The following is a 27,330-nucleotide window of genomic DNA, read 5'->3' on the forward strand; positions in this document are numbered from 1 at the left end:
GACAACTCGCTGGGTTAAAAAAATTCTCATCTCCCTTCTGGTTCTTTTGCCAATTATCTTAAATCTGTGTGCTCTGGTTACCGACCCTCCTGCCACTGGAAACAGTTTCTCCTTATTTACTCTATCAAAACCTGTCATAATTTTGAACAGCTCTATTAAATCTCCCTTTAACCTTCTCTGCTCTAAGGAGAACAATCCCAGCTTCTCTAGTCTCGCCACATAACTGAAGTCCTCATCCCTGTTACAATTCTGGTAAATCTTCTCTGCACCCTCTCCAAGGCTTGATTCAACGTAAGCAGCCCCTACCCAACCAGTGTTGTTGCACAAAACTACTAAAAATAAGAATTCAGGCATCAAATCATTAAATGGCTGCGAACAGTCTAAGCTCACTTTATCTTCCATTACATAGCACCCCACTATCCAGTATTTTCAGTGCTAACATAAAGTTTAAAGAAAGGCAAAGTAAATTAGCCACAACAGGTCTTTGCCACTAAAATGTCTAAATTTTGTTTGATACAAACAAATAGCGGTGGGGGGGGGGGGGGGGAATCATTTTTATATATGTCAAAAGGGACAGATAATCTAAGCACATTTGCTAGAGCTTGATGGAGGGGGTGGTTCCATACTTTCCAAAGCCCTACGGATATATGAGACAGATACAAACTTTTGATTGGATAGGTATGTTAAAAAAGTTTGCTTGGGTGTCAGATTTAGTATTATAGAATTTCTGAAAACACTAACAAGTGGCGTTATGATAAATAGTAAGCCTTGATCCCTCATCCTTCAATCACCACCTGTACAAGTGCTTGCTCGTTCAACCCACCCATTTTCCTTTTTACCCCTAAGGCAAACATTGAACTTACATCATTAGTGTTGACATGCCAAGCCATATCTCCATAGGAAACCAGCTGACCATTGACATAACAACGAATCTCACTATTTCTCCAGCGATTGTAGATGTGCACAATGCTGATCATGTACCACTGCAAAATACAAGAAACCATAAGAATACACACAAGTTATTTATATCACCTATATTAGTGAAATCTGACAATTGCTCAGTGCTAGGCATGATAGAGTCCATTCATTTCAATGTGTATCAAGTAAAGCAATCAGTTGTTGCAAATGAGCATTCATCTTACTGCCTGTATCAAGAACAAGCCTAAGTAGAATGTTGCTGTCCTTTGAGGTTACTTTATATGCTTTCAAGAAAAGCATTATTTTGGTACTCATCTTTAATATTTATCCTATTTGACAGTAGATCAACTTGGGTTCAGCTGTTTCAATAGTACATACATATGAACAAACGAAAATACAAATTAAGAGCAGGAGTAGGCCATTCGGCCCCTCGCGTCTGCTCTGCCATTAAATAAGATCACAGCTGATCTGATTGTGACCTCAACCCTCCTTTCCCATCTGCCTACTATAACCGTTGACTCCCTTGTTAATCAGGAATCCATCTAACTCAGCCTTAAAAATATTCAATGAACCTGCCTCCACCGCTCTCTGGGGAAGGGAGTTCCACAGACTCACGACCCTCAGAGGAAAAATTTCTCCTCATCACCGTCTTAAATGGGAGACCCCTTATTTTTAAACTGTGGCCCCTAGTTCTGGCCTCTCCCACAAGGGAAAACATCCTCTCAGCATCTACCCCTTATAGTCCCCTCACAAATATGGTCCTGTATTACTTTCATCTCTCAAAAGTAAAGAACGGACTTGCATTTATATAGTGCCTTTCGGGACACCCCAAAGCGCTTTATGGCAATGAAGTACTTTTGAAGTATAGTCATGTTTGTAATGTAGGAAATGCGGCAGCCAATTTGTGCATAGCAAGGTTCCACAAACAAGAAAGAGATTATGACCAGTTAATCTGTTTTAGTGATGTTGGTTGAGGGATAAATATTGGCCAAGACACTGGGTAAAACTCCCATGCTCTTCTTCGAATAGTGCCATGGGATCTTTCGCGTCCACCTCCCGGCAATGCAGCACTCCTCGGTACTGCACTGAAGTGTCAGCCTAGATTATGTGCTCAAGTCACTGGAGTGGGACTTGAACCCACAATCTTCATGACACAGAGGCAAGAATTCTACCACTGCACCAAGGCTGATGCCCTGTCAGCTTGTTGTATTCTATTACACTAGGTATTAGAATACAACACAAGCTAAATTTGTATTAGAAATATTTGAAGCATAACTGTCTAACTATAAAAGTAACTATATTTTAACTAAGATTTTTTAATAATCATAAGCTATGTACAAAAACTTACAGCATAACTTTTAATATAAAACAGGGAAGACAATGAGATGCAAAAACCTGACCTACTACATTGACATAGTAAGGAAAACACACTTTTCAACACACTGATATTTATTTTCAACAAAATGTATTCTTCAATCTATAAATGTGTTAGTTATATCATGTATTTACCTTTCTGGGTTGAAAATCATACTTCACACAATGCTGGAAACCTTTTCCTTTTGACTTCAATGATGTCACAATCAAACAGTTTCCAACAAAATGTGCTGAATAGCCAACTCCTTTGCTTGTTCGAAAGCTGTAAATTAAATGTCAAAACTGTATCTCTTCAGAAATATACAGGTTCATCACAGATAAATCATGATTCAGTGGGTACATTTCTAAATTAATACTCATCAATTTTATAACTAGTAAGGAAAAATCATTCTATACACTCTGGCTTCCCAATTTCATCTCTGCGTCATGAAAAGATGCTGAGCAGTGGCCATTAGTTTCATTTTAGGTAAGGGAAGAGAAGACAGAGAAAGTGTCACCCCACATTACTTCCACACACATCCTAGTTTCAGACCAGCATTGGTTGAGGCCGGGGACCAGAAGGCTTACCCACCCAGTTAGGGATAGTGTGTCATGTTGAAACCCAAAAAAAGGGAGAAAAAACACATATTAAAAGAGGGAGTCTCTAAACTAAAACAAAATGGCTGTAATTTAATCACAGAGTTTTGAGGACATTAAAACCCTTTGTTACAATTTCATTCCATTCTCTCAACAGTTGAACAGCAGTCCCTGCAATTGGACATTGTCTTCTCCAATCCAGAATCTGTAACTTTTCTAAACTATGTCCTTGTAGAGGTGCGTACCTCAGAGGGTAACAATTACCCCACCTATAATAATCTCCTAAAGGATCTAATTAATCTTACACTATACTACAAAACTCTTTTTGCAAAAGCAAATAATACCACAAAAACCATCCAGGCATACAACTGGCGTTGAAGCTCAGCTGAGGTCAATGGAAAGGAAAATAATGGCAAGCCAATCCACGACGTCAGTTTTACGCCCAGGTGGCAAGTTGAAAACCCATCCCCACAGGTTTACAGATCAATGCAATTAATATCTTTATTTATAATTAAATAGTAATATAGCAAAAAAATACACTTTAAACCAAGGAAACAAGGAATGAATCACTTTGATCGTTTAGGTAAATTTTTGCCACACTCTTGATCTTTGTTATTGCAGCTGTCTCACCAGAAACCCTTTGATTCAATTGATGTCCCATATCTAACTGGCAGTGACCTATTTTCCTACAGTTGCTAAAGTTCATATAAATACCTTTCAAAGAATATCACTTTACATTTTAGATAGGACCACCAATCATAAAAAATATACAGTCTACTCCCGTTAATTCAAAGTTGTTTTTTGCTCAAAAAAAATCAAATTATCCAATTGTTTCAATTAAACAAATTTAATGAAACACCACAACAAATTGCTAGAGAAACATTAGAAACTTCAAAACACATTAAAGCAATGATTCAAACACATATGATTGAAACCAGGGCACTGTATGAGCAGCACAATGGAAAGTTCAGTCATTTTGCAAAATATTCTGTGATTGTTGTTTGTTTGCTGCTGTTACCATATTGGTCCATAAAGTATTTAGTGCAAACAAAAGTTCGATGAAGACATCTGACTTAGTTGTCAGCTGCTAACCAAGCAATTGGTAGGCATTTTCAATGATGGGGGCTGGTTCCTCCACCTCTATCTGCTCACTAAATCCATTCACTTATACCTCTTCACTCTCACTCAGAGTAACAGCATCAAGGCTTCCTTATCAACACTGAAAATGGATTCAAATTTCATGTCTGCTGGCAGTTGCAACAGAGAACTTAAGCATTCAAAGTGATTCACTGCTTCAGAGTCAGCCATTAGTGCCTGTGTGGGGTCCTCGACTGTATCAGATGCAATTGCTTCCTTTGCTGGTGAGATGAATTTACAGTGCCAAAAATAGTTGTCAATAGATTCTGCTTTTAAGCACAGAGACTTCATGAGTACCCAATTTATCAACATTCTAGGCACTTTTTCTGCCATGCAAGGCCATAGAAACATAGAAAGTAGGAGCAAGAATAGGCCATTCGCCCTTTGGGCCTGCTCCGCCATTCAAAATGATCATGGCTGATCGTCTAACTCAGTACCCTGTTCCCGCTTTTTCCCCATATCTCTCGATCCCTTTAGCATTAAGAAATATATCTATCTCTTTCTTGAATACATCTAATGACTTGGCCTCCACTGCCTTCTGTGGTAGAGAATTCCACAGGTTCATCACCCTGAGTGAAGAAATTTCTCCTCATCTCGGTTCTAAATGGCATACCCCGTATCTTGAGGCTGTGACGCCTGGTTCTGGACTCCCCAGCCATCGGGAACGTCCTCCCTGCATCTAGTCTGTCTAGTCCGGTTAGAATTTTAAATGTTTCGATGAGATCACCTCTCATTCTTCTAAACTCCAGTGAATATAGGCCTAGTCGACCCAATCTCTCCTCATACGTCAGTCCTGCCATCCCAAGAATCAGTCTGGTAAACCTTCGTTGCACTCCCTCCATGGCAAGGACATCCTTCCTCAGATAAGGAGACCAAAACTGCACACAATACTCCAGAGGTGGTCTCACCAAGGCCCTGTATAACTGCAGTAAGACATCCCTGCTCCTGTACTCAAATCCTCTTGCAATGAAAGTCAACATACCATTCACCTTCCTAACTGCTTACTGCACCTGAATGCTCGCTTTCAGCGACTGGTGTACAAGGACACCCAGGTCTCATTGCACCTCCCCTTTTCCCAATCTATCACCATTCAGATAGTAATTTGAATTTCTGTTTTTACAACCAAAGTGGATAACCTCACATTTATCCACGTTATACTGCATCTGCCATGTTCTTGCCCACTCACCCAACTTGTCTAAATCACATTGGAGCCTCTTTGCATCCTCCTCACAGCTCACATTCCAACCTAGCTTTGTGTCATCTGCAAACTTGGAAATGTTACATTTAGTTCCCTCATCCAAATCATCGATATATATTGTGAATAGCTGGGGCCCAAGCACTGATCCCTGCCGTACCCCACTAGTCACTGCCTGCTACGCAGAAAAAGACCCGTTTATTCCTACTCTGTTTCCTGTCTGTCAACCAATTCTCAATCCATGCCAGTACATTCCCCCCAATCCCATGTGCTTTAATTTTGCACACTAATCTCTTGTGTGGGACCTTATCAAAAGCCTTCTGAAAATCCAAATACACCACATCCATTGGCTCTCCCCTATCTATTCTACGAGTTACCTCCTCAAAAAACTCCAGTAGATTTGTTAAGCAGGATTTCCCTTTGATAAACCCATGCTGATATTGTCCAATCCCATTAATGCCCTCCAAGTGTTCTGTTATCACATCCTTTATAATAGACTCTAGCATTTTCCCCACTACTGATGTTAGGCTAACTGGTCTGTAATTCCCTGTTTTTTTCTCTCCCTCCTTTTTTAAATAGTGGGGATTACATTTGCCACCCCCCAATATGTAGGAACTGTTCCAGAGTCTATAGAATTTTGGAAGATGATCACCAATGCATCCACTATTTCCAGGGCCACTTTCTTTAGTACTCTGGGATGTAGAATATCAGGCCCTGGGGATTTGTAAGCCTTTTAGCCCCATAAATTTCCCTAGCACGATTTTTTTTTTACTAATACTGGTTTCCTTCAGTTCCTCCCTTTCACTAGACCCTTGGTTCCCTAACATTTCCAGGGGGTTATTTGTGTCCTCCTTTGTGAAGACAGAACCAAAGTATGTGTTTAATTGTTCTGCCATTTCTTTGTTCCTCATTATAATTTCCCCCATTTCTGACTAAGGGACCTACACTTGGCTTCACTAATCTTTTTCTCTTGACATATTTATAGAAGCTTTTACAGTCAGTTTTTACGTTCCCTGCTTGTTTACTCTCATACTCTATTTTTCCCCTCTTAATCAATCTCTTTGTCCTCCTTTGCTGAATTCTAAACTGCTCCCAATCCTCAGGCTTGGTGCTTTTTCTAGCAATTTTATATATCTCCTCTTTGGATCTAATACTATCCCTAATTTCTTTTGTAAGCCACGGTTGAGCCACCTTTCCTGTTTTATTTTTGCGCCAGACAGGAATGGATAATTGTTGTAATTCCTGCACACGTTCTTTAAATATTAGCCATTGCCTAACCACCATCATCCTTTCAGTAAAGTTGCCCAATCTATCATAGCCAACTCGCACCTCATACTTTTGTAATTTCCTTTATTTAGATTCAGGACCCTAGTTTCAGATTCAACTACTTCACTCTCCATCTTAATGAGGAATTCTATCATGTTATGGTCGCTCTTCCCTAAGGGACCCCGCACAAGATTGTTAATTAATCCTTTCTCATTGCACAAGACCCAGTCTAGGATCGCCTGTTCTCTAGTTGGCTCCGCAACGTATTGGTCTAGAAAACCATCACGTACACACTCCAGGAATTCCTCCACCACTGTATTATTGCTAATTTGGTTTGACCAATCCATATGTAGATTAAAGTCACCCATGATTATAGTTGAACCCTTCTTGCATGCGTCTCTAATTTCCTGTTTAATGCCCTCCCCTACATCTGCACTACTTTTTGGGGGCCTATAGACAACCCCCACCAACGTTTTCTGCCCCTTGGTGTTTCTTAGCTCCATCCATACAGATTCCACATCTGGATTTTCCGAGTCAATATCCTTCCTCACTATTGCGTTGATTTCCTCCTTTACTAACAACGCTACCCCCACCTCCTTTCCCTTTTTGCCTGTCCTTCCTAAATATTGAATACCCCTAGATGTTCAGTTCCCATCCTTGGTCACCCTGCAGCCATGTCTCCGTAATCGCAACTATATCATAATCGTTAATATCTATCTGTGCTGTTAATTCATCTACCAAGGATAGAACAGGGTACTTTCTAAATGGTAAAAAGTTAAAAACAGTGGATGTCCAAAGGGACTTAGGGGTTCAGGTACATAGATCATTGAAGTATCAAATAGGTGCAGAAAATAATCAATGAGGCTAATGGAATGCTGGCCTTTATATCTGGAGGACTGGAGTACAAGAGGGCAGAAGTTATGCTGCAGCTATACAAAACCCTGGTTAGACCGCACCTGGAGTACTGAGAGCAGTTCTGGGCACCGCACCTTCGGAAGGACATATTGGCCTTGGAGGGAGTGCAGTGTAGGTTTACTAGAATGATACCCGGACTTCAAGGGTTAAGTTACGAGGAGAGATTACACAAATTGGAGTTGTATTCTCTACCATTTAGAAGGTTAAGGGGTGATCTGATCGAAGTTTATAAGATATTAAGGGGAACAGATAGGGTGGATAGAAAGAAACTATTTCCGCTGGCTGGGGATTCTAAGAGTAGGGGGCACAGTCTAAAAATTAGAGCCAGACCTTTCAGGAGCGAGATTAGAAAACATTTCCACACACAAAGGGTGATAGAAGTTTGGAACTCTCTTCCGCAAACGGCAATTGATACTAGCTCAATTGCTAAATTTAAATGTGAGATAGATAGCTTTTTGGCAACCAAAGGTATTAAGGGATATGGGCCAAAGGCAGGTATATGGAGCTAGATCACGATCAGCCATGATCTTACCAAATGGCGGAGCAGGCACGAGGGGCTGAATGGCCTACTCCTGTTCCTATGTATCTTATTGCGAATGCTCCGCGCATTAAGACACAATGCCTTTAGACTTGTCTTTTTAAGATTGCTAGTCATCTTTGTTTTATTTTGCATTATGGCCCTATTTGTTTTTCGCCCTTGTTTTCTCTGCCTTCCACTATTGCTTCTTCCCTTTCTGTCTTTTGTTTCTATCCTGGTTTCCCCCTCCTCTGTCTCCCTGCTCAGGTTCCCATCCCCCTGCCATGCTAGTTTAAACCTTCCCCAACAGCACTAGCAAACACCCCCACGAGGACATCGGTCCTGGTCCTGCTCGGTTGTAACCTGTCCCGCTTGTACAGGTCCCACCTTATCCAGAACCAGTCCCAATGTCCCAGGAATCTAAATCCCTCCCTCCTACACCATCCCTGCAGCCTGCAGCCACGCATTCATCTGGTCTATTCTCCTGTTCCTATACCCACTAGCACGTGGCACTGGTAGTAATCCTGAGATCACTACCTTTGAGGGCCTGCTTTTTAATTTATCTCCTAACTCCTTAAATTCACCTTGCCGGACCTCATCCCTTTTTTTAAACCTATGTCATTGGTACCGATATGGACCACGACTACTGGCTGTTCACCCTCCCCCTCCAGAATGTCCTGCAGCCGCTCCGTGACATCCTTGACCCTAGCACCAGGGAAGCAACATATCATCCTGGAGTCACGTTTGTGGCCGGAGAAACGCCTATCTATTCCCCTTGCAATTGCATCCCCTATCGATATAGCCCTGCCACTCTTATTCCTCCCCTCCTGTGCAGCAGAGCCACCCATGGTGCCAAGAACTTGGCTCTTGCTGCTTTCCCCTGATAAGCCATCTCCCCCAACAGTATCCAAAGCGGTATATCTGTTTGAGAGGGAGATGGCCCCAGGGGACTCCTGCTCTACTTGCCTCGTCATTTTACTCTGCCTGGCGGTAACCCATTTCCTTTCTGCCTCCGTAATATTTACCTGCAGTGTGACCACCTCACTGAACGTGCTATCCACGATAATCTCAGCATCGCAGATGCTCCACAGTGAATCCACCTGCAGCTCCAGCTCTGAAATGTGGTTAGCCAGTAGCTGCAGCTGGACACACTTCCTGCACACATGGTTGCCAGGGACACCTGTAGTGTCCATGACTTCCCACATAGTGCAGGAGAAGCATATCACGGGTGCGAGCTCTGCTGCCATGACTTGCCTTAGATTTAAACCGCGTTCACCTCTCGGGCTCTCTTCTCATGCTTCAGCCAAAGTGACGCAGCCACTCCTTAAAATGAGCAACAGTCATCCACTCCTTTTTTTGTTGATGAAACCAGAATTCTGTTTAGGTGCAACTTTTCAAAAAGGCCAGGATTAAAGATGACTTTGGTTCATAACAAAATAAAATTTCAAGAAATTTATCACGCACCCAGTTGTCAGCAATTTCTGTCACTTGCCTCCCCACATCAGGACCTGGATTTGACTGCATGGCAATTTCTGAAGCCGCTGACGCACAATGCTAAACAGGGTTGGTTTTGGCAAATTCATTTGCATTCGGACCCATTTGGGGTGGAAATTTGAATTGAAATTAGCCGATAATTCTAATTAAAAGGTTCAAATGAAGGAATAAATGTTTAATGTATTTTCGATGGGAGGCGAATTTTAATTCGAATCAACAAATAATTTGAATTAAGCAACTACAAATTAAGAGTAGATTGTACATTTAGATTTACCATCATTTACATGAACTACAGTTTGCACAGTTGTTATTCTTCAAACAGCATTTTGATTTTAAGCAAAATAATGTGACAACATTTTAATTTTATCTACACAGTAATTAATAACCCATTCAATGGCAGTAAATCTAGCTATAGGTTTTAAACAAAATACCCCAAGTTATCATAAATCTGCTTTGGTTGCATGGAATATTCCCTTTGACTGCAATAAACATAATGTCATGCTTGAGAAGCACTTTATGAATAAAATCTTATTAAACAAATTGAATTTAATAAAGAATTTAATAACATTACCATAAGAGAAGTGCAAAAAAGTAGCAATAGCAAACATAACTTCACAACATCGAAGAACTTACTTTTACTTATTTCTTCAAAGCAGTGTTCCATAGGCTGGTACGAGATCTAAAATCAAACCTTAGCAGTGATCCCTTCTAACATCTACAATCAAATCTATAACAAGGAGCCTTTTTCTTTTCTAAGTCAGATCTCTTGTTGACTACCATTATCCGACCACTGTCACTGTTTCTGCCTCCCCAAAAATTATCGCACTCAGAACCACTTACAAACTGGGATGGCATGTAATTTTACCAGTGGTTCCTCTCAGTTTATCTTTTAATGCACCAAGTCCACTAAAGTCATTCTTTTTGATGTAAAGAAATAAAATGCAATATTTATACTTTATAAAAATTACATTACACAAGTTTGCAACAAATCATGAATCCTATAAATACCTAATATGAGCAGGAAATCAACAAGGCACACAAAATGCTGTGAATTTGTTGCTGATTAAGCATTTGTATTGTATAGCTAGGTATAAAAATAATTGTTTTTATAGATACATGGAAATTTTCTATAAATATTCAGAATATAACTACCTGTCCAAGATTTTGACTCCCCCAATAAATTAACCCCATAAGGAATATTCTTTGTGAGCAGTTTCCAAAGTCATCTTTGTCATGGAGGGTGATTTTAAACCCCAAGAACGGGTGGGTTGGGGGCAGGTGGGAGTTGAAAATTGTTGTTTTTTTGGGTCGCAACTGCAAAATTTTCCGACTTTGCATTCCCAGTGGGAAGCCTGTACTTTTACCTTTACGCTGACTTTAAACCCGGAAATAAAGTCAGGTTGCGGTCGTGACCCAAACAACAACTATTTTCAACTCCCATCCGCCCCCAACCCACCCGTTCTTGGGGTTTAAAATCACCCCCATGGTGTCTGCATAGCAAAACTCAAATTTTTTTTGTGGCAAGAGGAAGTTATTTCAACTGCATTTGGTAGGAAACTAAGCTTTATAAGTTGCACTATGTATGATGAAAATGCACTTAAAGATTAATCTTTTCTGTAAATTTACTCAGCAGGTATCATTCTGATTAAAACTATGGTTTACAGCATTTCAGAAGTATCCACCTAATTACTGCTTTAATACAGGTGTCAAAAATGTGTTCACATTGTTCAACTAATGAATAAAGTTACTGATAATATTTTGGTCTGTTAAAATGGCAAAATCACAACTGTCACCACGCCTGTTGTAAAAACATTATTCAGCATTAGTTAGGTTACAGATACATTTTGTTTTGTGAAACAGAGCTCAAGGAAATAGTTGTCAAAATAAATAATAAGGCACCGTCACTATTAGAGCACCAGTTTATAACAGGAATGCAACACAAATTAATTTTAAATGCTATATTGCAAAATAGACAATGCATAACAATTTCCAGTAGGGGGCAGCAGTGAAAACAATACATCTTTTAAAATGTAATATATAATTTATAAAAAATTCTCATTTTGACAAACAAAATACCAAAACAAAAAATCACTTGGCCTCAAGTCAATTCAATTTACATGATAATGTCTTGCTGTCATTAGCTCATTATCTTTAAGTGACAAGTCAGATGAGGCTGAGAAATAACTCTGAAGGCACCTAATGGCCTAAGGCTATTATTGTATATGCTTTGTAAGCAGTAATAACTTAAGTTTTAAACACAAATGTAGATAAGTAGTGATTAAAGACCAATAAGACATGGTCAATAATTCTGCAGCTGTCAATCTGCTCAATTACACACTCATCTCCTTTTGATGCCCTTGCCCCACTTCCACCCTTGCTTTCTCCCATCCTAGTTGTTCCCCCTGGTATGGCCCCCATCTTTGCTCCCTCAAGTACATGGGATGCAGACTTGAGAGTATCTGACAAACAACTATGATTCCATGATTCTAATTAGTTTGGTCATCTATCGTCATATCTGGCTGGACCAGATCATAGGAACATAAGTAGGCCATTCAGCCCCGTGAGCCTGTTCTGCCATTTAATTCGATCATGGATGATCTGTATCTTAACTCCATCTACCTACCTTCTTTCTGTAACCCTTATTACCCTTGCCTAACAAAAATCTATAAATCTCAATTTCAAAATTTTCAATTGACCTAACCTCAACAGCTTTTTTTTTTTGGGGGGGGGGGGGGGGGGGGGGGAAGTTCCAGATTTCCACTAACCTTTGTGAGAAGAAGTGTTTCCTGACATCAATCCTGAATGGCCTAGCTCTAATTTTAAGGTTATGCCCCCTTGTTCTGGAATCTCCCACCAGAGGAACTAGTTTCTCCATCTACCCTACCAAATCCTTTAATCATTTTAAACATCTCAATTAGATCACTACTTAATCTTATAGATTCAAGGGGATACAAGCCTAGTCTATGCAACCTGTCCTCGTGATTTAACCCTTTTAGCTCCATTATCTCTCTGGTGAATCTGCGCTGCAACGCCTCCAAGGCCAATATAGCCTTCCTGAGGTGCAGTGCCCTGAACTGAATGCAGTACTCTAGATGGGTCTAACTGGAGCTCTGTACAGCTGTAACATAACTTCTACTCCATTGTATTCCAGCCCTCTTGAGATGAAGGCCAACATTTCATTAGCCTTTTTAATTATTTTTTGTACCTGTCCACTAGCTTTTAGTGATTTCTGTATTGGACCCATAAATCTTTCTGCTCATCCAGTTCCTTGCTTCTTGCCATTTGGAAAATATTCTGATCTATCTTTCTTAGGTCCAAGATGGATGACCTCACACTTTCCCATATTGAACTCCATCTGCCACAGTTTTGCCCACTCACTTAATCTGTCAATGTCCCTTTGCAACTTTCTGCTCCCATCTACATTATTTACTGTGCCATGTAACTTAGTGTTGTCAGCAAACTTAGATATACTACTCTCTATTCCTTCATCCAAGTCATTTATAAATATAGTGAAAAGCTGCTGCCCCAGTACAGATCCCTGGGACACCATTAGTCATATCCAAGCCAGTAGATTGCCTCCAATTCCATGCGCTTTAATTTTTGTTAACAGTCTCTTATGTGGAACCTTGTCGAATGTCTTCTGGGAGTCCACATTAATAACATCCATAGACACTCCCTTATCTACCATGTTAGTTACCTCCTCAAAAAATTAAACTAGATTCTCCACTGCCAAAACCACCCACTATTCCAGGATCATACTGGAGAGCAAAGATAAACAGCCCGCTTCTTTTCTCCACTACAAACTGTCTCGTCAAACCTCTCTCCCCTGCCCTCTCCACTCTCACCTCGAACAATAGCGGCAAGGGGCTCATGGACTTTGTCACCAAGATTGAGATCATCCATTCAACGACCTCTGATACTTCCCCCTTCCCCTTGCCCAACAAACCAAACCTCCCCCTTGCCCTAGCCCCGATCCCATGTCCTTCTCTAGATTCTCTCCCCTCATGCCCTCCTTAAGCTCCTCTTGTCCACGAGATGCAACTCCTGCTCCCTTGACCCCATTCTCATTAACCTGCTGACCACCCAAACTCCCTTCCTGGCCCCTACGCTAGCTGATATAAATGGGTCGGTCCTTCTGCTCAGGTACTGTCCTGGTCCCTTTCAAAATAGCCATAATCACCATCCTCCTCAAATGCCTACTTCCTCAACCCCTCTGTTTTTGCAAACTACTGTCCCATCTCCAACCCTTTCCTCTCCAAAGTCCTTGAATGTGTTAATACCTCCCAAATCCTTATCCATCTTTCCTTAAACTCCACATTTGAATCTCTCCAATGAGGTTTCACCCACTGGGCAAGGCTGAGTCTGACCACTTCCTCATCTCCCTTACTACGCACATCCTCTGTGACTGTGGTACAATTTTCCTCCTCGTCCTACTCAACTTCTCTGCAGCCTTTGACACGGTCCTAGACCATACTCCATTAACGTCTCTCCTCCGTTGTCCAGATCAGTGTGTGCACTTGCTTGGTTCCAACTCTTGCCTATCTAATCGAAGCTGAAGCATCTCAGCAAGGACTTCTCCTCCTGCACCACAATATTATTTGTGGAATCCCCCAAGGATCAAGCCATGGCCCCATCCTCTTCCTCATCTACAAGCTGCATCTTGGCAACATCGTCGGAAGACATGGGGTCAGGTGACAACACCCAGATCTACCCCCACCATCTCTCTCGACCCCTCCACTGCCTATATGTGGTTAGACTGCTTGTCTGACATCCAGTCTTGGATGAGCCACAATTTCCTCCAGTTAAACATTGGGAAGACTGAAGCCATCGTCTACGGCTCCTACCACACACTCCGTACTCTCACTACCGATTCCATCTTTCGCCTTAGCCACTATCTTAGGTTGAACCAGACTGTTCGCAACCTTGGTGTCCAATGTGACCCCAAGCTGAGGTGCCAAACCCATTTCCTCTCCATCAGAAAGTCCGTTTACTTCCACTTCCATAACACCTTTGTCTCCTTCAAGCATCTCACCTTGTTCGATCCCTCTTGCATCTCACTTAACATGCTTGGTGTACACTGCATTCCCAAGTCCCATATTGACTTTCTCACCAAAATCTCTTCCTTTTGCCTGAGCACTGAGTGACTTTCATCCTTAGTGATTTCCACCTACACCGAAACTGTCCTAGCTCTCTCTCCTCTGCCTTCCTATCTTCATTCAATCTCACTTCACATAAACTATCCCACCCACAACCACCCTCTTGACCTGACCATCCCGTGGTCTCTTTAATTCAGGAGTCTTGATCAGTTACAAGGCTGAGTCTGGCAACTTGCTCATCTCCCTTACTACTCACATCTCTCTACTTTCCACTACTTCCACCATCTGCCCATGAGAAAAAGGGTCCCCCTCAATTCCTTCACTAATTCACCGTCAAATTTTCACTTCTTTTGCCCTTCACTCATCATAACGCCCCTGCCACTGTTGACCTGCTCAATTGTTTTGTTAACACATTTGCCCCTACCAAATAATTCACCGTCTCCCATGCCTGCTTATTCCCCAGCTACAGTCTCCATCTTACCTCCTTTTAGTCCAAAAACCACAAACTTGAGTGCACCTGCTGCACGACTGCTCTAAGTCATTTATCGCCAAATCTGACTCAACCATGTTAAACAATGCCATGTTTTGCTCTCCTCAGTCAAATCCTCCTACTACAGGATCATCCTGGAGGGCAAGGACAACCCTTAACTCCTTTTCTCCATGATTAATTACATCTTCAAACCTCTTTCCCCTGCTCCTCTGCCCTCATTTGCAATACCAAACGCAAATAGCTCATGCATTTCTTATCTAAAATTTTGACAACCATTGCAGCGGTCTCTGACACTACCCGTTGTTGCTCCTTTATTACAATAGTAACTACACTTACAATTCCTACATTAGTGAGTGGGCAAAAATTTGGCAAATGGAGTATAATGTGGGAAAATATGAACTTGTCCTCTTTGGCAGGAGGAATAGAAAAGTAGTGTATCATTTAAATGGAGAGAGATTGCAGAAGTCTGAGGTAGAGAGGGATCTGGGTATCCTAGTACATGAATCACAAAAAGTTAGTATGCAGGTACAGCAAGTGATTAGGAAGGCAAATGGAATGTTGTCATTTATTGTGAGGGGAATGGAATATAAAAGTAGAGATGTTTTGCTACAGTTGTACAGGGCATTGGCGAGACCACATCTAGAAAGGACATAATTGCTTTGGAGGCCGTTCAGAGAAAGTTCACTCGGCTGATTCCTGGGATGAGGGGGTTATCTTATGAGGAAAGGTTGGACAAGTTGGGCCTGTATACACTGGAGTTTAGAAGAATGAGAGGTGATCTTATAGAAACATATAAGATCCTGAGGGGACTAGAAGGGGTAGATGCTGAGAGGATGTTTCCCCTTGTGGGAGAGACTAGAAATAGGAGCCACAGTTTAAAAATAAGGGGTCGCCCATTTAAGAGAGAGATGAGGAGAATTTTTTTCTCAGAGGGTCGTGAGTCTGTGGCACTCCCTTCCCCAGACAGTGGTGGAGGCAGGGTCATTGAATATATTTTTTAAGGCTGAGTTAGATTGATTCCTGATTAACAAAAAAGAGTCAAAGGTTAAAGAAGGTAGACGGGAAAGTAGGGTTGAGGTCACAATCAGGTCAGCCATAATCTTATCAAATGGCAGAGCAGGCTCGAGGGGCTGAATGGCCTACTCCTGCTCTTAATTTGTATGTTCGTACAATAGTATAGTGACTACACTTGAAAAATACTTCATTGGCTGTAAAGAGCTTTGGAACATCCTGCGATCATGACCTCCCCCAAGTCTCTCACCCACCCTACCTCAAATTCCATTGCTTTGCCGTTTCATTTCCATCATCCCCTGTCCTCTCCAAGCTCATCTCTTTCATGAAACCCACCTCCTGTTCCTTGATCCCCTTTCCTATTCATCCACTTCTCCTGACTCCAATGCTTGCTGACATTGTTTGCTCTGCTCAGGCACTGCCCCTTCCCTTTCCTTACCTCTCACTTCTCAAAGACCCACCCGATCTCTCCAAATTCCATCTCTATCCTCCCTTTCCTCTACAAAGTTCTCAAATGTATCATCACCTCCCAGTTCCAAGCCCATCGCTCCCAAAACTCCCTATTTGAATCCTTTCAGTCCAGCTCTCGCCTTGCTCACAGCAGGATCACCCTGGGCAAAGTCACAAATGATAATCCTGAATGTGATTGCAGTGCCTTATTTCTAGTAAAAAAAAAATTAAAATTTTAACTCTCATATTTGGTACAGCCTTTGAAAGTCATCCAGAGTTAAGGTCTTCTCATGCCTCAATATATAAATGTTCTGCCTTGTACAATACTGAACCACAGATCAGGACATTCCTAGGTTCATTGTACCTGTGTTCAGTTTTCTGATTTCAGTCAGGACAGTGATAGTAACTCTATAATTGACCTCTGTATCCTTAAACTAGGGATGGGAGGAAAAAACATCAGCCAGACTCCTACTGGTGAAGTGGCAGCCGCTGTTGAAAAGTGTGCATGTGAAGACAATGAGTGACATCAGCCATGTGATAACCCCATGGTTTAAAAGCTTATTAATACTTGCTGCTTAGACTCACATGAAGAGCCACATCGGTGACATACTGTAAGAACCGATTGTGCCTATGAGAACTGCACATCAGCTTGAATTACTACCTTCAAGATAGGATTAAAAAAGGGGGGCGGGGGGGGGGGTGGAAGGTGACTATAACAGAATTAATACAAATTCCTATTTGTTTTTTGGCTAAAATTTGATTTTACATAGAGATAAAAAGAACAAAAAACTGCAAATACTGCAAATTAGAAATAAAAACAGAAAATGGTGGATAAACACAGTAAATCCACCAAGATCTGAAAAGAAAAAGATATAAAGGAGTCAACTTATAAAGGAAAACAATACATACTCCTTTATAGGACTGACCAAAAGAGAGTAGGAGAGAACAGGTAAGAGACAAGAGTGCAGAAATGCTAACCACTAATGCAAGGAGATCTATGAACAATTTTTTAAAAATAGGCTGGAGAAAAGTACTGGATGAAATACAAAGGTTGCCTCATCAGGCTGTGAAAAGGCACTATATAGACAGAAAATGAGTAAAACAGCTACAAAATGGAGGGGACCATAGCGGAATATGGAATAGGAGACACCAGCAGGAAACTACATGTAAATCTAATATATCATATTCACTGCTTACAATATGGTTACTGTGTATTACGGAGAACAAATGCAGATTGAGTGACCGCTTTGCTGAGCCTCTTTATTCTATCTGCAAGCACGATCCTGAACTTCCTGTGATTTTACACTTCAATTCTCCCTCATATTCCTACACCAATCTTTCCAGGATTGGCAATCTACATTCTAAATTGTTCCAACCAAGCTCAATTAAAAGTTTCTCATCTGTCTCCCGAGCACTGTCTAGCCTTCTGATCTGAATACTGACTTTGGCATCTTGAAACCTTGGCTGTCTTCTTCATTCTCCTACCATTTCTTCCCATTCACATTCCATTGGGTTTTATTCCATTTTAGTATTTTTATTCACTATCTGACTTTCTAATGGCTTTCAACAGCATGACTGATATGATCTTTATGTATTTTATCCAGCACTTTTCATTGCTTTCCAGCTTTTTCTTTTATAGATATCAGAAGTTATTAAATACATTAGCAACTCCTTGTAACAGTACTTAAGCATTCTTAATCTTATCCTTTACCTATTCCCCCTTCCTCTCTTTGTTATGTCAGTCCTGCAGAGAAGTTGGTCTGCTTTTCTTTATTAATCTGATGAAGGGTATCAATCCGAAATATTAGCCTCCTTTCTTTCCAGGTGCTAATGAATCTGCTGTGCATTTGCAGGATTTTCTGCTTTGATTTTTGGTTTTAATGTGTCTGTCCCATTCTTCCTAACAGTTACTTTCTCAATATGCTGTACTGTGATGAGAATTAATTTTGAGGAAGTGAAGAACAATGCATATGGTTTAATTCTCTTTATTAAGCCTGCTATGCAGGTTGGTGACTCCTTAAGTGAAAACAACTACAGGGCAAGAGATAATTAAAGTCTGGAGTAAAAGACTCTATATAAATGGATTTTCATATTATATTTATCACAGACTTTAAAAATGCTAAATCTAACATGAAGAAATATGAAGCACATACATGCCAAATCCATATAAACTAATCTCATTAACAATATTGCCACTTGCATTCAGAGTAGGATAACCACAAGACACCGACTGTTCAAACCATATGCATAAATTTATCAAATACATGCTTACAATACACCTATTCACACAGCTATTATACAGAAGTAAATTGTGAGTACATACCAGTAGAGATATGGCTTGTCTTTGTCCACATTTATATTATTTAGCGGATCCATGCGAAACCAGGTATTTAAAGTAAAACCATTTTGGTAAGGCCACTTAGCAATAGGAGGCAAAGCGATGGCCTGGCGAAAAGTGAAAGGTACAGATTTCAGAACCAGAAGAAGCTTTACTGAAGCCTGTGAACACACTCATGCATTACATGCTGCCACTGTGATGTAATCTGCTGCAGTACACATATAGTTCATACATCTACAGTGCGATGGTCATCTGTAGTCTTGACAAGACCTGGATCAGCAATGGGAATATTTTAAGTGGTGGGGGCAGGTGTAACCTGATTTGTTATATGTTCTGACATAATAGTTGTAATGCTGCACCAGAACACAGATCCATTGCTGATCATTGAAAAGTATTTGATCAGCTTTGCACTCCATTCATCACTAAACTGCATCAGGATTTCAACCAGGGAATCAACATCCCCTTCTCTTTCCCTCCGTCCCTTCTCCCTCCATCCCCCCCTCATCTCGCACCCTTTCCCCACCATGTATAAACACCTCAGTCACGACTTGGTCTAATACCCTTATTTATTCGGGGGAGGGAGAGAGAAAGAAGGCAAGCAGGGAGGGAGTGAGAAGGGGAGAAGAGGAAATTGAAAAAAGGAAGAGAGGAAAGGAAATGAGGGAAGTAAGGAAGAGAAAAAGTAGGAAAAAAGGAAGTGGAAAGAAGGGAACGAGGAAAGAATAAGAGAAACAGAACAGAAGGAGGAGAGAGAGAAACAAGTAGAAAGACTTTTTTGGTAGACTCGGCCAGTTGTAATAAGTTTTCAAATATACCAAATCAGATTATTTTTCCTTATGTTTTTTGCCGAGTATAAGATGGTGCAACAAGGAGTCAAGACCAAACGTACTTAAAAAAAAAATCTGCAACTCAGCAGCATGGTGGCAGATTAAACTCAATACAAACTTATGTAAGGTATTGAATAATGAAAGAAAAAATAGGCAAAATATGTATTCTGTGAATGCTCACAAATGGGTGAAGGTGAAAGTGATCTCAGAGTGATAGTAGGATAGATATTTAATATCCAGTTATTTCAAAGCAGCAAACAAAATGAATAGAATGCTGCATTATATTGCTAAGAATACAAGACTGAAGATGTCACACTGAAACTATTCAGACTACATCTTGAGTACTGTGTCCAGATTTAGCAACTTAGACACAAGGGACATGTTCAAGCATTAGAGGCAGTCAGAAGATTGAAACAGCCCTGAAAGGAGGCAAGAGAGGGGAAACCATACATTTATACAAAATATTATGGCATAGAAAAGGTAAATCCAGAGCATGACATCAAACCATGCCATGGAAGTACAACAAGGTTTAAACTGGTGAAAGGAAAATTTAGGATCTACATCAGATGGTTATTTTTCATGCAGAGTGAATAACACTTACAATGGACATCTGTTCAGGGCAGTATAGGCAAAAATCTTAGACATTTAAAAGATAATTGGATAGCGGGTGTGGGGGGTGTTGGGGGGGGGGGGGGAGAGGAGAACATCACGTTTTTCTATATGGTTGAGCCAAGTATCCTTCTTCATAGGTGTTTATCTTGTGATCAGCATTCAATACTAAAAGATTTTCTTCCTCTTTTTAAAATCAAAAGGCAGTCAAAAGTGTTTCTTTTGAGATGTTGAAGGAGGTCCTGATATTGAAAAGCTATTTTCAAAACACTGCACAAGACTATTATAATTCTTAAATGTTTTTATACAACATAGTTAATAAAGGATTAAATAATATAAATTATAATAAACTTACTGCTGCACTCCGTCCAGGAAAGTTGAAGAAGGTGTCTGGGCCTTGTCTTTGTGGCATCTGATTCAGAATTGACAGCAATTTAACTGCATGTCTTGGCTGTCAAAAAGATTGGAATTAAAAGCCTTCAACCTAGAAGTGTATGACTGATCCTGCATCTGTGGCAACATTTTACCATTGCAAGTTAGTTAATACATTTATTTTAAGCAAAAGGTTGGTTACACCAGAAGATCCATCACAAACAATTCATATGCCCCAAAATCAACTACTATACGCTACTACAATAAAGCGGACTCCAGCTTCACTGGTTTACATGCAATACTTAGTCTCAAGGCTAGAGCTTACCCAGAATCCATTTTCTCCACGCAGCATGCTGAATAGCAGCTTGAGTTCCTTGACAGTAATGCTATAGCTCGCTAGAACACCCAACATATCAACCAGCAAATCTGCAAAGAGAGTATTTCACACTATAAATATGAAAGCTGTATATTGATACATTTTATGTTATCACACAAGGAGAATGTAAATCAGGAAGCAACACGAGAAAATAAACCAGCAATGTTGGGATACACAATTCATAAGTCCTGTACTTGTGAAAAAGTTGTGTAGGTTCTGTCACAAGTGGCTTATAATTTATCTCATTTACAGCACTACTCCCATACATTCTGGATATACCACACATAGTTTTAATGTTTGCTGACTTCTAGTATTCAACTACAATTTATATTAATTATGAAAGCAGCAGATTTTATCAGCTAATTTCATTTAAATGTTGGTCTGAAATAAAATAAACATCTAAGTTCCCCTGATGGCTCATTGCCAAATGTGGAACTGAGCCATGCAAGCCCATCTAGGTTCACATTTAAAGAATGGTCACTTGGAACCTTTGGATAAGGTGAGGAGTCAAGAAAGTTAAAGGGAGAATATTGCTTATGTTCAGAGACCTTCTGGACTGAAACTTTAAAATTTTCATATTAAAAATTCCACACAAGATCGCAGACAGAGTACCAACTCAAAAGTGCAAAATCTGTTTTAGAATGATTCAAGCCGGTAGCACTAAATTCCATGGCTGGTTCTGCATCATAATGTACTCAGTTAAAGCACATCGCCATATAGGCGTACGTCAATGCATGAACAGTGTTGCGCTCACTGGTACAAGAATTGCTGAAGAGCATTTGGTAATAGGGTATTCAATGTTTCAGTAACAATTGTTAAGTTAGTTCATTTTGCACCAGTCACAGGTCTCCTGCAACCAGAGTGAAGCCCAAAAAGTCTGAGACTACCTCCTTGAAGTGATGAGTGTAGGCAACTCATTACACTCTGGGGGAGGGCATCACAGTCCAAAATTATCTTAGCCTTGCTCATAGTGATGCATATCAACTGCAGATATTACTGGATAGTGATCAGTAGCTTTTGCATTGCATCAATGCAGAAATTGTAGTATAACTACACTGTTACAAGCAGGATTAGAATCACAGAATCATAGCAAGGTTACAGCACGGAAGAAGGCCATTCGACCAATCGAGTCCGTACCGGCTCTATGCAAGAGCTATCCAGCTAGTCCCACTCCCCCGCCCTATCCCTGTAGCCCTGCAATTTCTTTCCTTTCAAGTTCTTATCCAGTTCCCTTTTGAAGGCCATGATTGAATCTGCCTCCACCACCCACTCAGGCAGACATTCCAGATCCTAACCACTCGCTGTGTAAAAATGTTTTTCCTCATGTCACCTTTGGTACTTTTGCCAATCACCTTAAATCTACGTCCTCTGGTTCTTGATCCTACCGCCAATGGGAACAATTTCTCTCTATCTTCTCTGTCTAGACCCTTCATGATTTTGAATACCTCTATCAAATCTCCTCGCAACCATCTCTGCTCTAAGGCAAACAATCCCAGCTTCTCCAGTCTATCCACGTAACTAAAGCCCCTCATCCCCAGAATCATTCTAGTAAATCTCTTCTGCACCCTCTCTAAGGCCTTCACATCTTTCCCAAAGTGCAGTGTCCAGAACTGGACACAATACTCCAGTTGTGGTCAAATCAGTGCTTTATAAGGGTTCATCATGACTTCCATACTTTTGTACTCTATAGAATTATAATTGCTGCAAGACCCAACAAGATCACTGAAGCTACTGGTCATTCTTTAATAGAAACCAACTACTTGTTTGACAAATATCAGTTCAGGCACATTCCTCATCACCTCCACTGAACAGTGAGTAGCAGAAGAAGCCCTTCAGTGACTACCAGGAGGAAAAGCATCCAGCAGAGGAGACAGAGGGGCATTCTGGGAGAAGTCGGCTCAGTCACCTCCACTGAACAGTGGGTAGCAGAAGAACTGGTGACTGGTAAGTAGTTTTTCTTTCCTTTTTTCTTCTTGAAATTGTAGTTGTTGTTAAGCTAACTTAAGGGTTAAGTCATGGCAGGAGATCCCAGACCCGTGTCATGTTCCTCTTGTGGGATGCGGGAATTCAGGGATCCTTCCTGTGTCCCTGGTTCCTTCACCTGCGGGAAGTGTGTCCAGCTGCAGCTACTGTTTGACTCACTTTGGGGCATCCGCGATGCTGAGGAAGTCGTGGATAGCACGTTCAGTGAGTTGGTCACACCACAGATAAAAATTACTGAGGGAGATAGTGAATGGGTAACCAACAGACAGAGGAAGAGTAGGAAGGCATTGCAGGGGTCCCCTGCGGTCATCTCCCTCCAAAACAGGTATACCGTTTTGGATACTATTGGGGGAGATGGCTCACCAGGGGAAGGTGACAGCGGCCAGGTTCATGGCACCGTGGCTGGCTCTGCTGCACAGGAGGGCAGGAAAAAGAGTGGCAGAGCTATAGTGATAGGGGACTCGATTGTAAGGGGAATAGACAGGCGTTTCTGCAGACACAACCGAGACTCCAGGATGGTATGTTGCCTCCCTGGTGCAAGGGTCAGGGATGTCTCGGAGCGGCTGCAGGACATTCTGGAGGGGGAGGGTGAACAGCCAGTTGTCATGGTGCATATAGGTACCAGCGATATAGGTAAAAAACGGGATGAGGTCCTACAAGCTGAATTTAGGGAGTTAGGAGTTAAACTAAAAAGTAGGACCTCAAAAGGTAGTAATCTCAGGATTGCTACCAGTGCCACGGGCTAGTCAGAGTAGGAATGACAGGATAGCTAGGATGAATACGAGGCTTGAGAGATGGTGCAAGAGGGAGGGATTCAAATTCCTGGGCCATTGGAACCGGTTCTGGGGGAGGTGGGACCAGTACAAATTGGACGGTCTGCATCTGGGCAGGACTGGAACCAATGTCCTAGGGGAAGTGTTTGCTAGTGCTGTTGGGGAGGGTTTAAACTAATGTGGCAGGGGGATGGGAACCGATGCAGGAAGTCAGTGGGAAGTAAAGTGACAGAAACAAAAGGCAGTAAGGGAGAGTGTACAAAACATGACCGGACAGATGGTCTGAGAAAGCAGGGCAAAGACCAAGGGAAGTCTAGATTAAACTGCATTTATTTCAATGCAAGAAGTCTGATGGGCAAGGATGGGTACATGGGACTGGGATGTTATAGCTATTACTGAAACATGGCTAAGGGAGGGGCAGGACTGGCAGCTCAATGTTCCAGGGTACAGATGCTATAGGAAAGATAGAGCAGGAGATAAGAGAGGAGGAGGAGTTGCGTTCTTGATTAGGGAGAACATCACGGCAGTAGTGAGAGGGGATATATCCGAGGGTTCGCCCACTGAGTCTATATGGGTAGAACTGAAAAATAAAAAGGGAGAGATCACTTTGATAGGATTGTACAACAGACCCCCAAATAGTCAACGGGAAATTGAGGAGCAAATATGTAAGGAGATTACAGACAGCTGCAAGAAAAATAGGGTGGTAATAGTAGGGGACTTTAACTTTCCCAACATTGACTGGGACAGCCATAGCATTAGGGGCTTGGATGGAGAGAAATTTGTTGTGTATTCAGGAGGAATTTCTCATTCAGTATGTGGATGGCCCGACTAGAGAGGGGGCAAAACTTGACCTCCTCTTGGGAAATAAGGAAGGGCAGGTGACAGAAGTGTTAGTGAGGGATCACTTTGGGACCAGTGATCATAATTCCATTAGTTTTAAGATAGCTATGGAGAATGATAGGTCTGGCCCAAAAGTTAAAATTCTAAATTGGGGAAAGGCCAATTTTGATGGTATTAGACAGGAACTTTCAGAAGTTGATTGGGAGAGTCTGTTGGCAGGCAAAGGGACGTCTGGTAAGTGGGAGGCTTTCAAAAGTGTGTTAACCAGGGTTCAGGGTAAGCACATTCCTTATAAAGTGAAGGGCAAGGCTGGTAGAAGTAGGGAACCTTGGATGACTCGGGAGATTGTGGCCCTAGTCAAAAAGAAGAAGGAGGCATATGACATGCATAGACAGCTGGGATCAAGTGGATCCCTTGAAGAGTATAGAGATTGCCGGAGTAGAGTTAAGAGAGAAATCAGGAGGGCAAAAAGGGGACATGAGATTGCTTTGGCAGATAAGGCAAAGGAGAATCCAAAGAGCTTCTACAAATACATAAAGGGCAAAAGAGTAACTAGGGAGAGAGTAGGGCCTCTTAAGGATCAACAAGGTCATCTATGTGCGGAACCACAAGAGATGGGTGAGATCCTGAATGAATATTTCACATCGGTATTTACGGTTGAGAAAGGCATGGATGTTAGGGAACTTGGGGAAATAAATAGTGATGTCTTGAGGAGTGTACATATTACAGAGAGGGAGGTGCTGGAAGTCTTAACGCGCATCAAGGTAGATAAATCTCCGGGACCTGATGAAATGTATCCCAGGACGTTATGGGAGGTTAGGGAGGAAATTGCGGGTCCCCTAGCAGAGATATTTGAATCATCAGGTGAGGTGCGTGAAGATTGGAGGGTAGCAAATGTTGTGCCTTTGTTTAAGAAGGGCGGCAGGGAAAAGCCTGGGAACTACAGACCGGTGAGCCTGACATCTGTAGTGGGTAAGTTGTTTGAGGGTATTCTGAGAGACAGGATCTACAGGCATTTGGAGAGGCAGGGACTGATTAGGAACAGTCAGCATGGTTTTGTGAGAGGAAAATCATGTCTCACGAATTTGATTGAGTTTTTTGAAGGGGTAACCAAGAAGATAGATGAGGGCTGTGCAGTAGACGTGGTGTACATGGACTTTAGCAAAGCCTTTGACAAGGTACCGCATGGTAGGTTGTTACATAAGGTTAAATCTCACGGGATCCAAGGTGAGGTAGCCAATTGGATACAAAATTGGATTGACGACAGAAGACAGAGGGTGGTTGTAGAGGGTTGTTTTTCAAACTGGAGGCCTGTTACCAGCAATGTGCCTCAGGGACCGGTGCTGGGTCTGCTGTTATTTGTTATTTATATTAATAATTTGGATGAGAATTTAGGAGGCATGGTTAGTAAGTTTGCAGATGACACCAAGATTGGTGGCATTGTGGATAGTGAAGAAGGTTATCTCGGATTGCAACGGGATCTTGATAAATTGGGCCAGTGGGCCGATGAATGGCAGATGGAGTTTAATTTAGATAAATGTGAGGTGATGCATTTTGGTAGATCGAATCGGGCCAGGACCTACTCCGTTAATGGTAGGGCGTTGGGGAGAGTTATAGAACAAAGAGATCTAGGAGTACAGGTTCATAGCTCCTTGAAAGTGGAGTCACAGGTGGATAGGGTGGTGAAGAAGGCATTCAGCATGCTTGGTTTCATTGGTCAGAACATTGAATACAGGAGTTGGGATGTCTTGTTGAAGTTGTACAAGACATTAGTAAGGCCACACTTGGAATACTGTGTACAGTTCTGGTCACCCTATTATAGAAAGGATATTATTAAACTAGAAAGAGTGCAGAAAAGATTTACTAGGATGCTACCGGGACTTGATGGTTCGACTTATAGGGAGAGGTTGGATAGACTGGGACTTTTTTCCCTGGAGAGTAGGAGGTTAAGGGGTGATCTTATAGAAGTCTATAAAATAATGAGGGGCATAGATAAGGTAGATAGTCAAAATCTTTTCCCAAAGGTAGGGGAGTCTATAACGAGGGGGCATAGATTTAAGGTGAGAGGGAGAGATACAAAAGGGTCCAGAGGGGCAATTTTTTCACTCAAAGGGTGGTGAGTGTCTGGAACGAGCTGCCAGAGGCAGTAGTGGAGGCGGGTACAATTTTGTCTTTTAAAAAGCATTTGGACAGTTACATGGGTAAGATGGGTATAGAGGGATATGGGCCAAGTGCAAGCAATTGGGACTAGCTTAGTAGTATAAACTGGGCGACATGGACATGTTGGGCCGAAGGGCCTATTTCCATGTTGTAAACTTCTATGATTCTATGAAAGATAAATCTTCAACAGACTGCAGGGATGGAAGAGAGAGAAAACAGTAGTCTGCTTGTGCTTTTGTTGAGAAAGTCAGTTGTCATGAAAGGTACTACACTATCCTACCCAATCAGCGATGCGACTAGAGTGACATAAAACAAATAAAGTGAAAGTAATATACATTAATAAATTAACATGATTACTAAGAAAAAAATTGTGAACTTTGATGCATCTTTATGGAGTTACCAAACAATCAACTTTACAGCAGAGGAGCACATCATCTTTGGGTCAAGGGATAAGAGAGAAATGCCATCATCAAGGAAATGTATCCCAACCCCACAAAGAACTGTTTCTGGCAGCTAACACAGAGATGCCATGATGCACTGTCATCATGGCAAATTCTGCAACTTACAACTGCTGAAAACAACACCAAATGGACAGAAAGTCAGAGGTAAGATT

General features: G+C 41.5%; 1 protein-coding gene across 2 annotated transcripts in view; it reads right to left on the minus strand.

Annotated features, from left to right (window-relative positions):
* Positions 1 to 27,330, minus strand: part of nbeaa (neurobeachin a) — a 637,170-nt gene that overhangs the window by 529,480 nt on the left and 80,360 nt on the right. For both annotated transcript variants that reach the window (XM_067985944.1, XM_067985943.1), the window contains exons 3-7: positions 20,911 to 21,011; positions 20,569 to 20,664; positions 18,763 to 18,884; positions 2,428 to 2,554; positions 864 to 983 (exon numbers count right to left, since the gene is read on the minus strand). In XM_067985944.1, coding sequence (XP_067842045.1) covers positions 864 to 983; positions 2,428 to 2,554; positions 18,763 to 18,884; positions 20,569 to 20,664; positions 20,911 to 21,011 — 566 coding nt within the window. The remainder of the gene's footprint in view (positions 1 to 863; positions 984 to 2,427; positions 2,555 to 18,762; positions 18,885 to 20,568; positions 20,665 to 20,910; positions 21,012 to 27,330) is intronic.

This window comes from Heptranchias perlo, chromosome 6 (assembly GCF_035084215.1).
Source record: "Heptranchias perlo isolate sHepPer1 chromosome 6, sHepPer1.hap1, whole genome shotgun sequence".
In the NCBI taxonomy this organism is placed as follows: domain Eukaryota; kingdom Metazoa; phylum Chordata; class Chondrichthyes; order Hexanchiformes; family Hexanchidae; genus Heptranchias; species Heptranchias perlo.